Genomic DNA, 15,312 nt, shown 5'->3' with positions numbered 1-15,312 from the left:
TGTAAGGCTGGTCACTTTTCCCAGAACTCTTGTGTGAGGGAGGGACTTGCCATTTATGAACTTGGTGAACTTTATTATTGATCTCAGCAGAGCAACTTGATTTTTTTTTAAAAAACATTATCGAATTATTTACATTCCTGAAACATGGAATGAATGTGTTTTATAAATCTAAAAAAATAAAAAGGTAAAAGCACAAGTATATCCAGAAGAATGCTGTGTGAGAAAAATAGATACGCTAATGATTCCAGTGTGACGAAGAGTTAACCCACTCGCCTGCAAATGTGTGTGTGCAATCAGTTAACATAAGTAGTTTGTGATAAAATTAGCAGTCAAAACAGGTGGCCTGTTGGGTAGTAGTAAAACCCAATAGTCCTGTTTGACCAGATACTCTCTAATTATATTTCCCTACACTTGTCATTTTCCTTTTGCAAGTTGAGTAATTTTATCCATTACTAAACTGTCAAGTAGTTAAGGAAACAGCTCATTTTAATCTTATTGTTAGCAGTAAGATACGTAATCTTTTGTGCACTGGAAGCAATGCTCTAATATTTCATAAGGCCTCTTCTATCTGAAAAATCTGGCCACAAATAAGTTGTGAAGGTCAGAATCCAAGAAGATTCCAGCTCCCTTCTGTGCTGCATGCATTGTTTTCTGCCCATAAAGTCCATAGTCAGAGGCTAGAATCTGGCTCAGTAGCACTTGACAAATTAATGTGAATGAAAAATCAAACCCTAAAATGATATGGTTCTGTTTTTTATTTGTTTTGAAAATTTCATTTTTTAAGACTGATTGCATACCTTGTAATGCATTTATAGTCCTCTTTCAGGCTACTGCTAGATGGCACTAGTGTGTAAAGCAGGGTTGTGTCTGGGTATTTGTATGTATTAGATTGTATTTTCTAATCATCAGACATTTTCCAAATTTTAAAAATAATACCCCAAGCTTCTTATGGTGAAAACTGAAGGAGTACCTTCAGGCTAATGAACAGTTTCAAGAAATGCTGGGCACGTAGACGAGCGTGTTTGAAAATGTATTCTGACAGTTCTGTTGGAGCAAAACATCTTTAACTTTTGCCACATTTAAAAAATTATCAAACTTAAACTCCTACAGTAGGAGCCCTCTTTTAAAGGATTGCCTCAACAGTCTTTTCCTTTCTCATAAACACCCAATTTAAAATCTCAGGCCTGACTCTTAAAACACTCCCCGGCCCCGAGATATAGCCAATGTATAGTTTGGGGGGGGGGGGGTGTTTTTTATTTCAAATGCAGCTATAGTGGTGGGATACAAAGCTTTGAAATGATTTTTCTCATTAATTCTAGGAGTATTTTTTGTCAAAATTTGACAAGGAGTAAGATTACATACCTCTTCTGTGATGCAGATGCCCCTTTTTCCCATTTCAACTCAAGAATATTCTTTAAGGCTTTATCTTTTGACTCCTTCATTTGAGGGAAGTGCAGGTCTTCAAAAATGAAAACAGGATTTTTATTTTCACACTTAAAAAGAATCTCAAGATAGTAAAGCCAGTGAAACTCTGAAAGAGATGCGGCACAGATGTTTCACAGAGAGCAGTTCGGCGTTCTAGTTCATTACAACAATTAGTTATCTATTGTACATAACATAGACAGCTGAATTACCACTTAATAACATTCCTTAATAACAGTGCGTAACCTTGGATAGTAAAGATACATTTTGAATGGCTAGAAATGTATCCTAACAAAACAATAAATGAGCCCTGAGTCAAAGCAGAAAGTTAAATGTGTGTGTATATGTAATATACTATAATACAAGTGTTTGCTTGAATTACATTACAGAGCGTTTAAATTTTAGCAGACCTGTGTATCTGCGGAGAGAGGATATTCCAATCATTCTTGTGACAATAAATATTTCTAAGTAAACTGAGCTTTAAAAAGTAATCAGACACAAGTTTGATGCATCCCTATTGATTTTTAGACTGGAACAAAGTTCAAAGCAGTATAGTTTAGTGCAGTGGTTTCCAACCTTTTTACGCACAAGATCACTTTTTGAACTTAAGTTCAACCCAGGATCTATCTACCCTGCCGCTGCCCCGAGGCCCCGCCCCTGCTCACTCCATTCCCCCCAACCTCCGTCACTCTGTCTCCCCCATCCTCACTCGCTTTCACCAGTCTGGGGCAGGGCATTGGGGTGCAGGAGGAGGTGCAGGCTCTGGGCTGGAGCCGAGGGGTTCGGAGTGTGGGAGGGGGCTCTGGGCTGAGTCTGGGGCAGGGGGTTGGGGTGCAGGAGTGAGGGGTGCAAGCTCTAGGACGGGCTTTGGGTGCAGGCGTCATATGGTCACACTGCACCTAATCTCATAGAATCCACTGGACAGTTCATGAGTTTTACTTTTTATTAGTGTCATTTATGGTTTATAGATCCAAAATCCTTTCGGGATTGTTGCAAATCAGTGTAACATTCTCAACTGTGGGGTGTGCATTGGCTGAGCCTGGGGTAGGGAGCTGGGGTACAGGAGTGAGGGGTGCAAGCCCTAGGAGGGAGTTTGGCTGCAGGAGCAGGCTCCGGGCTGGTGCAGGGTATTGGGGTGCAAGATGAGATGAGGGGTGTGGGCTCTGGGGGGAGTTTGTATGCAGGAGGGGGTTCCAGGCTGGGACAGGGTGTTGTGGTGTGGGAGGGGGTGCAGGGTATGGGAGGGCGCTCTGGCACGGGTCCTTCAGATGCGTTTAAAAGGGAGGGCTGGGATTCTGCTGAAAGTTGTCATTTCCAGACACACGGGGAGCCTTAAATAGCCTCAGGGGTAGGGTTGTAGCACACTGATGACTAGCAGAGATCAGAGTACAAAGTTAAATACTGAATCAGAAGATTCAAGATGGGTTTTGTCAATGGCTGGAGCTTACTGGAGGTTTTAGCAGCATTAAACAAACAACTCATTGCCGCCATGCACAATGCTGAAGTTACTACTGTTGCTATTCTTAGTATTACTAATACTATTCTTGATCTGACCAAAAGTGCCTGTATTTTAGAGGTTTTTAAGGTCAGGCTTGACAAAGCCCTGGCTGGGATGATTTCGTTGGGGATTGACCCTGCTTTGAGCAGGGGGTTGGACTAGATGACCTCCTGAGGTCCCTTCCAACCCTGATATTCTATGATTGTACAGATGACTCGGACTCAGGACTACAGCGCACTATAAGGAACATAATTTTAAATTGTCTAAAAAGTTATTTATTTATTGCATATTTAAGCTAATTTGGAGAACTTCAGCTTTTGAGAAGACTACAAAAGATGCATTTCTATATGAGCTGCAAGCTTTGTGGGTTGGCATGGTGGATGCAGTCTTCAGGATTAGATGAAAGCTGTGTACTTTACTGATTTTTTTTGCCTATTTCTCTCTTTTTTTTTCTTACAAAATATGTTAAATTCTAATTATAAATATTGGAAATGTCCTAGCATGAAAATAAGATGCATACATAGGAATGTGAATGAATAAATAGAATGAACAACATGATTCTAAAAATCTTCAGCTCTGGGCTAGGGGTTTGGGTGCAGGCAGGGGTGCAAGGTGCAGGCTCCAGCTTGGAGGCATTTACCACAGGCGGCTCCTGGTCTGCAGCTCAGAGGGCTCAGACAGACTGCCTGCCGTGGCCCCATGTCGCTCCCAGAAGTGGCTGGCTGCTGACGCGTCTCTGCGTGCGGCCCCTGGGGGTGAGGGGAGTAGCGGATATCTGTGCACTGCCTGTGCCTGCAAGCACCGCCCCACTGCTCTCATTGGCCGGGAACCAGCCAATGGGAGCTACAGGGGTGGGGGCAGTGTGCAAAGCCACCGCACCCCCCCACTCCCTTTCCCCAGGGCGCAGAGACATGCCCGCAGCCAGGCACTTCCGGGAGCAGCATGGGGCCACAGCAGGCAGCCTGACGGCCTGAGCCCGCTGCGCCGCCAGACTTTTAGCCCCGGAGATCGCGATCGACTAGCTGAGGCTCCAGGATCGACCAGTCGATTGCAATCGATGGGTTGGTGACCACTGGTCTAGTGAATAGAGCACTGTACTGGGAATCAGGAAACCTGGTTTCTATTCCTATCTTTATCACTAACCTCCTGTTTGACCCTGAGGAAGACATTTCACTTTCCTATGCCTCTGTTATAGGAGTTCAGAGTAGATAATTACAGTGGCCTTTCCTGACTTTGTATGAAATGATTAAGAACAGCAGTATTCTTGACTTGCCACTTGTAATATACATTTAGAGCTTTGTGAACTTGACTGTTCCAAACGTTAGTTTGCCTACAATATTAATTTTAATTATAGTTGCAATCCAGCCCTTTAAAACAGTAAGTGAAAGTTTAGATGTTATGTTTTTGTTGGTTCATTTCTCTTAGAACATGGACGCTGTGTGGCACACCAGAATACCTTGCGCCAGAAGTGATACAGAGTAAAGGTCATGGAAGAGCCGTGGACTGGTGGGCTCTAGGAATTCTGATATTTGAGATGCTGTCGGGGTAAGTGTTTCTCTGGTGATACTAAGTACATAACGTTCACTCTATTTCAGTATTCCGAATAACAAGTTTGAAATATCTTGGGTATATGTTATGTCTATTACCAATTAGATTATCTTGTCTTTCTGTGAAGAAAAGAATTGAGAGCCTATGAGAGAGACCGCAAAGATGTACCCAATTAGGAATGCAAAATAATTTAGCCATACAACTCCCAGTAACCTGACTGGAGATTCTGCAGCAAAATCCCAGTTTACAGTTATGAAAATATTCTGCACAAAATTCTGCAATTATATATTCTCCCATCATGGAGTTCAGTTTGAACCTCTGTAAAATATTAATAATCGGTTATACCTTTCTCAAAGGTTGAGCATCCTGCAAACTAGCACTGTAACTTGTCTGTTTGGCAATTCTTTGAAGAGAAGTGAGCAAGCTTCATAAAGGGTAACTCACCTGATTCACAGTTCAAGAATTAAGAAAATATATGTATATATTTAAACGTTTCTCTCTTTTCCTTTAAAAAAAAAAATAAATAAACAGTGGTATGATCAAACTTAATTATTTTCTACCCTCTCACTCCAACTTATATTTCAGTTGGAGGCTTAGGTTTTTTTTACAGAAGTTTAGATTTTGTGCATGGACTGTTCTTGTGCAGAGAGAGGCTACTAGTTTGCTCTAAAGAGCCTGGTATAACTTTAAGACTGAGACTTTAACTACTATATCAAAAACCTCTCCTATCTTATTGAAGTTTGAACATGGAGAATGGAAAACAGATTCTGCATTATTTTATTTTGTTCACTCTGTTATGGTGCTTTATTTCTCTGGATGAAATGTTTATTATAAGCACAGTAAATTCCAAAAAGGTGCAGGGGAATAAGAAGAGGGGTAAAAAAGCAAAAGCCATCGGGATTATTTCTTGAGTTCATATGCTTATCAACTTTATTTCCGGCAATATTTTGGGATTCACTAGATGGCAGTGTTCTCAGTAGACAAACTTAAAATCTTTGCCACTAAAGAAAGATTTCTTGGCATTTCAAATACATTCATTTAAGTATTTGAGTTAAATATTAAGTAGAAAAATTGAAACTCTTTATGTTGTCGGGTTTTTAATCAATGTAATTTTTAAAATGAAAAATAAAAAAGGAAAATTAATATAGTTCTTCCTGTTACAGCTATTTGATTACACTGAAAATAAAAGCCCAATTGAGTATTTCTTGTATATTATATGTAAAGACTTCAAAAATGTTTTTAAAAACTATACCTTTCCTGGTATGCGCACTGCATGTCGGCTGAAAGTGTACTGGGAAAAAAAGTGAGAACTGATGGAATTTTATCACTAATGCTGCCATACAGCAGTATAAAAGGGTCTCTCTTTGGGCCGCACATGTGTCTTGTGCCTCCTTCTGCTCCTGTACAAGGGTATGAAGAGTAGAATGGCTGTAACCCACCCTTATTTCCCATTTACCGCCTGTGGCAGCAGGACTGAACCCAGCGAGCATCAGACCTACCACTCTTTTCCGAGACTTTAAACAGGTTCTTTTTCAACCTTTTAGGAGACAAAATCTTCTCATACTTCCATTCCACAGCCCCCCCATGAAAAAAAAATTAAAGAAAATCCAAACTAAGACACAACCTGGTATTCTAGCAGGGCGAGGCACGTCACACCAACTGCCTTGCCTTCATGGTGGAATCTAAAACTTCAGGATTCAAACCCTGCCTATCCTGCGATGGGTTGATCCCCTTCAGGAACAGACATAGGTGATACCTCTTCTGCCTAATGTCAAATATTGGTTACTTTAACAAGTTAGATGTGTCAATCTGTAGTCATGTCATCAGTTATGTTGCCAAATGAAAATTCTCTTTTAATGAAGGGATATTGGCATGAATTTTGGGTTGTTTTTATTGGGTAGCTCGACATGATACTGGAGCTTACCTAAATAGACAGGGCAGTAGGTTATCTACCATTTTTTTTTCCTACAGCTGTCAGCACTTGGATTTATTATCCTTTTTTTTTTTTATGGGGGGGGGGAGGCAGATGCGTCTATAGTACCTTTTTAGTGACAAAATCCATATTTAATCCTATGAGATTGATTTCAATGCCATCCAATGGATCAGTCAACAAAGGGAGTGGTTCACCACTGTCTTTCTACAGAAATTTTCAGCACCACAACACGCCTATGATTAAGGCTAATATTTTGTCATGGATATTTTTAGTAAAGGTCACGGGCAATAAAGAAAAATTCACAGAAGCCCATAACCTGTCTCTCACTTACTGAAAATATCCATGATGAAATGGGAAGGGACTGGCATCTGTGGGGTGGCTGGAAGCTCTGGGGCCTCCACCACGCAGTGGGACTCGGAGCTGCAGGGTCCCCCGGCCCCTCCCCAGCCACGGATTAGAGCTGCTGGGGTCCCCTCTGCGGCGGCAGCCGAAGGTGCTGCCGGGGTCCCCCTTACCCCCTGCGGCGGCGGCCAGGGAGCTCCTGGTGTACACCCACTGCCCATGATGGCAGGGGTACCTTACCGCTCCCTGCTGCTGCGGGAGGCGGTGGGGCCCTGCAGCTCCCAGCTGCCAGAGCTGAAGTCCTGGAGGTCTTTGTAAGTCATGGATTCCATGACTTCGGCAACCTCTGTGACAAAATCATAGCCTTACCTATAATCTATCAGCTGGGATGGAGGCAGTTGTGTTTTCATTTGTGTTTGTGCTGAACACAGTCTAAAATGTAAATTTATAAGGTGTTTCCTAGCACAAAACCTTTGTTCTCTTGCATGAAGTCTGTTCACTTTGCAAAATCACTGCACAGTTTTATACAGCTAGGGTCATCAAACTCTTTAATATGTGCCTCCAGCCAGGTCTGAATGTAATATTTCACGAATGAAAGGATAGAATACGGTCTCAAAGCAACTGTCTCCACCACCCCTTTAGTGATATGATCTAAATAAGCTCCAAAACACTGTTTGAATGAAACTATGAAGTAGGAAGTGTTTACACTATGTTACTACAGAAGTATAGCTGCAGCACCTGTAGGGTAGACATGCTCTTAGACATAATTTGGTGTCTGTTTTGTTTATCGTATTAAAAATAAAATTCTAAAAGCCCTTGTTTGTATATCAAAATTCATACATTTTGAAAATCTGTTAACACTTGATTTAATGTAAAGTGGGGAAAATATTCCATAACTATTTTAACATCATATTTTTCTAATTTAGATGGATTTAAGGTGGGAAGTGCAGGTTATGAAAGTTACCACTTCATAAAAAAAAAAAAAACATACAGAATTTTTGGCAAACTCACTTTGATTCCTTTCCTAGAATTGAATTGAATACTGCAAGAGGAGAGGTTAAGCTCCTAAAATAAGAATGTAATTTCCATCATAATTGCCCTGATTTTTATATATATGCTATATAGCTAGGATGTTCATTTTCCATGCAAATCTTTAACACTATAGTGTAAATGATGACAAAGTTATAAAAATGATCTTCTACAACATAAGTAATTGGTATAGTTGGCTCATTTACGTTACCACAGATACAGGAAGAGGAAAGAAGAAAGGTACAGCTCTGTTTTCCAGTAATGAAACTAGAGGCTTGGAAACTGTTTCAGTAGCAATCTATTTTTTCCATCAGAAAAGTATTATAACAGTAAATTCCCAACCAGCTCTAATGACCTGAAAATGTAAAAAACTTAAGCAAAAGAAACACACACACACACGATTTTACAAAAACTCTTCATGTAAGGAAGATGTACGTATTTCTTATACTGGAATAGGCAGACTTACACAAATGATGTGATGTCATACCACAGTACCTGCAAGTGTATGTCTGTCAGAGCCTGGGGTCACTGGCTTCATCTGTTCATCTAGGTTCTTAAATGGCCCCCATTGCTGAGATATGAGTGCCTCTCCAAACACACAAATGTTTCTCCTATGCCTAGCTGACTGAAGGAGACTTTACTTTGAATCCTTTTTTTCTTTTTCTTACATTAAGTTGGAAAGGCTGATGATTTAAAGTGGATTGGAAATTTTCATCTGAAATCAGTGTGGTTTGTAGTCATTTTAATATCTTCTGGGAGTTAACTCCAGATGTGTGAAGCAGTTGTGCAGAAAGTTCTGACTCCTGCACATAGTGCAGCACAGAAACCATGGGAAGTCATCATGAAGGAGGGTCGGGCAGTCCCTGGGAAATGTGACCTACCCCTTATGTGGCTTTGAAGTTTAAGACAGAAACATTGAATTTGACGTGGTATTTCGCAGGGAGGCTGAGAGGAGAGCACTCCAGGGGATGTACTTTTGTCAGCCTTCGTTCCTAAGCAGACAGTGCTAAGTCAACTGTCGCTTTTTATTTATTTATTTATTTATTTATTTAAGATTGTCGGCTTCATTAATAGTTAGAGGATTATTAGAGTGGTCAAGCCTGGAGAACATGAATATGTGAATCATCATAACAAAGTCTGAGCACAATAGAAGGGACACAGCCTGCTTGCCAGACGTACATGGAAAAGGGTGCCTACCATGTCTGTGACTGCTGGGGTATCCAGAAGCATTGAGAACTTCAGGTGAACAGTGATCTGCAGTGGGTTCAAATTCTGGTCAGGCCTACACTGTGAAGGGACACGGTCAACTTTAATAATTAATAAAAAATCTGGAGATATATTTATTTAAATCTATTATTGTTACAGGTCACACCTAGATTACAGTAGCTGAAATAGAATAGAGTTGTTGTTTTTTTTTCATTTTGTACATTTCATAACTATATCATCAATTTCACTGATTTTTTTACGTTTGTATGAGTCTTTAGCACAGCAACAGGGGAGAGAAACTTTAAAAAAAAAATGAAGAGGGGGAGATATTTGTAAAATCACAAATTTGATGGACACTCAGGGGCAGGTGTGGTATCTGCATCTTTTTTTTAAAATGACTAATTTCAAGTTGGTGTGGTCCAATTTAACTTTACGGTCTCCTCCTTTTAAACTTATTAGGGACATTCATCAGATAACTATAATGTTAACTTTTTTGTTTTGCAGTTTTTTTAAAAGGCTAACCAGCTTTTCAAGGAGAACATGCTAACCACCTTAACAGTTGCTGTCCTATCATATATTGCTTAGTCTTTCTTTTGTTTTCTTTTAATAGTTCCACTTGGGTGCTATCAGATTTTCCTCTTATGCAGAATATGGTTGCATTTAATAGTCCCCATGTCAATAGCTCTGAGATGTCAGTAGTCTCAAGCATGGATGAAGAACTCTGCCTCTGGGAATGTATTTGATATGTAGGAGTTGAATAAAAGTGGATATATAGTCACAAACAAAATCCCTGCTCCACTGCTAGTCCTAGGGATTATTCACATCACTAGTGCATATGAGTGGAAAGTCTGATCAGAGTAGTATCCTATAAAATGAACACAATACAGTGGAGTGCTTTATAACCATAACTGAGCATTTAGCAGTTTATAAATAGGACCAGTTTTCCAAGATGCTGCCATTTTGGTTTTTCTCTGAGATTAATGTTAAAGGTCAAAGCTGTGTTAAGCAATTAAGTCTTGGAAGAGAAAACAAATGTATACTCCAACAATAGTGTACTGCTTGTAAAATGTCTCTGCAATTGTCAACAGCAGACAACTCTTGAAGCACAAACTTGCATTCCAATATCATCATTTTACTGAATGGAATCCAGATGACAGCATTGCTTCCCGCTCCAGAAGCTCTCTAAGCAACTGAGGGAGCCCATATCTGTCCTATGTAACAATTACAATTGGACTTGAATGGCATACTTTTGCAGAAAGAAACTGCATTTTTAATTTGTGGCAGTGTAATAACTTGTATTGATTGTTAGGGAATGAATGAGTCTATCATATTTCTCAAGGTTTCACCTGGGTTTTTCCCTGGGAGAGAATCCAGTCATTTAAAAAAAAAAAATGTTTTTGAGGGAAGTAACTTCCATCAAAAAAATCTTCTTGCATAAAATTCATTTAACTTGCCTTTTACATTATTAATAAATCTGGATTAACAATTCCTGATAGATTTCTCAGGCACCTAACAATCCTATTTGTAATGCATGCACCAAGTCAAAAATAGGATTGAATCTTAATAGTAAATACAAAATTGAAAGTTTAAAGTTTAATATCCTTTGGATGAAGAAAAATATTATACAGATGCAACCCAGTTCTATAGGCTGTCCTAAATAAGCAACAGGACATCCATTCAGTCTCTCTGCTATATAAGGGGGAATAAATTGAGCACATCCAAAATTTAATACCCTCTCTCGCTATTGTTCTTTCTTGCAGTTGTCCGAGATAGGAATTTAGGCCCAGATTTTTAAAGATATTTAGGCACATTTTTAAAAGTCAGTTAGGCACTTTGAAGCCTAAAGCCCACTGACATCTGGACTCTGAAGTACTTAAATCACTTTTGAAAATGAGACTTAGGTTTTAACTCAATGAGTATAGCCGTGACTAAATACCTTTAAAAATCTGGGCCTTAGACTTCAGAAAAACACATGATGATTGTATGTTCTGAAGTTTCATAGAATATCAAGGTTGGAAGGGACCTCAGGAGATCATCTAGTCCAACCCCCTGCTCAAAGCAGGACCAATCCCCAGTTTTGCCCCAGATCCCTAAATGGCCCCCTCAAGTATTGAGCTCACAACCCTGGGTTTAAGAGGTTGTGCTCAAACCACTGAGCTATCCCTCCCCCTGTTTTCCTGGGTGAATAGCTCCGCTATTTCATGTGAGATCATCCAAACAAGGTTCATTGTTACTTTTACCTTTATGAACAAAAATAAAGTTCCATCCCCTTGTCTGCTCCTACCAAAAATATTTGTTGTTATTCTTTTCTTTGGTGAACGTATGGCCGTTTTGTTTTTGTTTGTTTTTTTCTTGGACACTCAAACAGCATCTAGGGACACTCTGAACTCGGTTGTTGCCTGTGACTGTGGTTTGGTAACTGCAGTGTAAGAGGAATGTTAATCCAGTTACCGTGCCTGTTTCATGAAGAATCTGGTATATTGAAACAATTGTCCAGTTAGTATCTACCTGGTATACAGTAATTGTGGAACAAGAGACTAAATTAAAAAAAAACAAAAACACAAGGCTGCAGGAAGAAAAGTCACACAGGAGGAAAATATTTATTGTTCTGGCACTAAGGTCTTGTCTAGACCAGCAAGGGTTTGCAAAGTATTAGCACCTAATGTATACAGAGTTCACCACATTTTTTAAAAAAGGAGCTAAGCGTGTTAAAACAGTAGGGAGGAAGCTAGCTTTTAAGGGTCTTAGAACCTAATATAGATAGGATTTAACAAGGTTTTATTCAGCACTTCTTTAAAACATTTTAGCTAATACATTAAAAACACCAGCCTTCTTCCTAGCCTACACAGGCATTACACTACTAAAGACTCGATGTGAAGTAAAAATTAGTGGTGGCTTTTTTCCCCCTGCAGCCTTGACTCCAGTTAAGAGGAGGAGCTGCAACCCTTTTCAGTTTGAGTCATAAGCATTGCTAACAGTGACTTCACGTGCCATGTATGGAGGCCAAGGGTGGTGGTTGTGAGAGCAGTAGCTGCACAGTAGCTTCTTTTGGTAAAAATATTCCCCTGGGTAACTTTTAGAAAGGTGGATGTCCAGAATTCCATGAAGTGCATGGAGTCCAGAATTCAATTCATTAAACCTACTGAACTGAGATATTGGCACAGTGATACATGTCACCTTTCTGGTGAGCAAACATGTCAGCCTGTAGAAAGAGAAGCCCAAGAGAGGATACAAATTCTTAGTTGTTGCAAGAGGGTGTTGTCCGTCCCCCCCCCCAAAAAAAAAAAAAAAGATAGAGGCAACTGGCTCCTTATTTTTATATTGTCTTTTAAAGGTAAGGAACTACAGCTGCTTAATTCTAGAATTAGCAGCCAAGGTGAAGGGAAAGTCAGTAGTGTCCAGACTAGAAGGGAAGAGCTGGTTTTGGTGAATGCTTCTCAAATTTCACGAATAGGGAAGAAGCCAAATCACAGACTTTCTAAGGGAAATCTTCCCTCACTATATGTGACTGATCTTTCTGTTTTAATATTAAAAATAGTTCTCAGTATTTTGTTTTTAATATATTCTGAATTCGTTCTGTGCACAGTACATTCTATGTTTTGGAGAATAGCTACCTTAATTTGGTTACACAGGTGTGGTTAACCCTGACTTCAGTACGCAGTGCTTCGGTGCAGAGAGAATAACTATGTACCTAACAAACTGGTCAGCAGATAAATTACTTCAATATAATACCATTATACATTTTTGCAGATTGCTAAAGAAAGCTGTGTTTTGGTTGTTTTATTCAAATAGGTTTCCTCCATTTTTTGATGACAACCCATTTGGTATATATCAGAAGATTCTTGCTGGCAAAATAGATTTCCCCAGACATTTGGATTTGTATGTGAAGTAAGTATACTGGCTTTCATCACTGACATGTTTATTTTTAATTACCTCTTTAGCATAGTTTGAAAGGATCTGCATAGGAGGATACCTTTTTGCAGTATTCTAAAATGCTTTGTTGGAAAATATTTTGGACTAAATTTAGTCTTGAAATCAAAGTGAAAACATACTTAATATAATTTAAATCTCTCTCTCTCTCTCTCTCTCCCATCTCCCGTGAATGCCTCTTCAGGCACAAGGCTTCTCACAAGACCATTATTAAAGCTGTATCAGCAGATTTCATGAGCATGCTCCAGCTTATTATATGTGCGTATGCTGACTGATCCTGGTATCCCATACCTGTACATATTCTGAACATTGGCTGCCCTCGAAATGCTGCTTTTGCCACCAGTTTCCTGTAGTTTCTTCTTCTCATCTATTGTGTTTAATACAATCTTTCTCAACAAAGAGTATACATCTCCACATGTACTGTCTGCAGTAATTTCTGGGCACATGGCCAGAAGGTGAACAGTACAAAGTTGGTTTTTGTCATTGATGACTAGGCCATCATGATGAAAAGCAGTTAAACTTAGGGTACTGTCAGCATCTGTTTGTATTTCTCAGTCACACAGTAATCACTGACTTGTATCATCCAGTAAATTTCTGATGCCATGAAAGACGTTCTAGTCGCTGAACTCGGCAAGTTTCTCCAAGTTCCATTGTAAGTCGAGAAAGATGGCCATCAATGAGCAGTTAGGCTACTTTAGGTATCATACCCTTTGACTACTGTCTTTTCCTGGTTCTCCTCTTACTTCTTAAGGTATTTTTGTAGTGTCTTTCTTGAGGGGTATTCTTCACCCCTCACTTTTTTCCTTTTACACCTTTTTGGATGAGCTCATCCAGTGCTGCTTTATACTATTGACTCACCAATCTATGACTTCACTCCTAACCTGTTTCCCGCTATCCAATTCTGTATTTCATCCTACCTCTTTGACATCTCCTCCTTGACTTCTCACCATCAGTTTAAACTGAACTCTTTTTTTTTTTTTTTACTATGAACTCAACCCCTATTCTTTCATTTTTGACACCGCCCTTCATTTCCCCCTCTCTCATCTAGGTTGTGCCCAAATAACTTTCTCCACAACATTTCCATAATGTCTAGCCAGTAAAGACTCTTGGCAAGGCCTTGATCTGTCACCACAGATGCCCATACCATTTCATACCACAGCTTCTTTTTATCTGTCCCACTTGATGCCCATACCATTCCTTATAATCCATAGAGAAAACAGCTGCTTTTGTAGACTGTTGATCTGACTATGTCACACCACCTTCTCCTCTTCCACTGTTTCAAGTTCAAATTTCTTGTTACGGCCAGTAAGGCCCTGCATTACTCTCTGCCTTTTCTACTTACTTCTAACCTAGTCTTTTTTCACATCGCTCTTCACTCTGCCTCTGATGTCATCTTTGTTGCCAGTTTATCTGACTTTCCTGCAACAGTCTCTGTGCTTCATTCCTTCCCATCCCCTACATGTGAAATGTCTTTCCTGAACTTGCATGCCCTGACTATTATCCTTTTCTAGTATGAGGTGCTGAGCCCTCCATGCAGCTCCCTGCTGGGAACACAGCTTCCCTCCGTCCCACCCCCGGCTCTTGGCACCCCGCTCCTGGCTGGGAGTGGGGGGCAGCCTCCTGGGCTCCTCATCTCACGAAGAGAGGAACCTCCAGGCAGCAGCCCGGCTGGGAGCAGATACCTAGGGGCAGCCGGGCTTTAGATGCCTGGCTTTCTTGTCAATTTCACGGCTCCAGCATGGACCCGTGAAATTAAGACAGCCAACAGAAGACATAAGTAATGCAGTGTTTACACAGACACTGCATCTCCCTAACTACACCAACATAAGCCATATGCCTCTCATGGAGGTGGAGTAGTTATGTAGGTGTAGCAGGGCACTTATATTGGCGCAACAAGGTTGTAGTGTGTACACTGACATACTTAGGTCAACATAAGATGATCTGTGTAGACCAGGCCTTAATGGAGTTATTCTGGATTTACACTAGAATAACCAAACAAAATGTGATCCTTGATTTTGTTGTTAACATAGTATTACAAATGTATCTATGTAATACTTTTGATTTTCTAAGCGTCGTCTCAGCTTTTAAAAAGTTTAATTTAGCTTTATACAAAACTCATAAAACATTGTTAGGGTCTCAAAGTATACATTTCATTTTCTACGGAGGACTTATGAATGCGAGCTAGTCCCCACTATATTTTAAATAGAGAACTTGCTGTTCCACATTTTCTCTATTTTTAACTGAGGTAGAATTCAATATATTATTGGCTGAAACCTAACGATTGAAAATTATATATCTTTTTTAATTTGCTATAAGGTCTAGTCTGAAACCATGAGAAACTTCTGGAGGAAGTTCAGTTTTGACTTAAGATTTGGAATGCCTAACAACATGCAAAGGAAGGTTA

At 39.9% G+C, this 15,312-nt stretch overlaps 1 protein-coding gene across 2 annotated transcripts in view; it reads left to right on the top strand.

The window, feature by feature from the left end:
• Window positions 1-15,312, top strand: part of PRKX (protein kinase cAMP-dependent X-linked catalytic subunit) — a 123,124-nt gene that overhangs the window by 81,130 nt on the left and 26,682 nt on the right. For both annotated transcript variants that reach the window (XM_074966271.1, XM_074966282.1), the window contains exons 4-5: window positions 4,346-4,465; window positions 12,771-12,866. In XM_074966271.1, the coding sequence (XP_074822372.1) occupies window positions 4,346-4,465; window positions 12,771-12,866 (216 nt within the window). The remainder of the gene's footprint in view (window positions 1-4,345; window positions 4,466-12,770; window positions 12,867-15,312) is intronic.

Source organism: Natator depressus, chromosome 1 (assembly GCF_965152275.1).
Source record: "Natator depressus isolate rNatDep1 chromosome 1, rNatDep2.hap1, whole genome shotgun sequence".
In the NCBI taxonomy this organism is placed as follows: domain Eukaryota; kingdom Metazoa; phylum Chordata; order Testudines; family Cheloniidae; genus Natator; species Natator depressus.
Note: the sequence above shows the minus strand (reverse complement) of the source record. Positions and strands in the feature narration are given on the sequence as shown.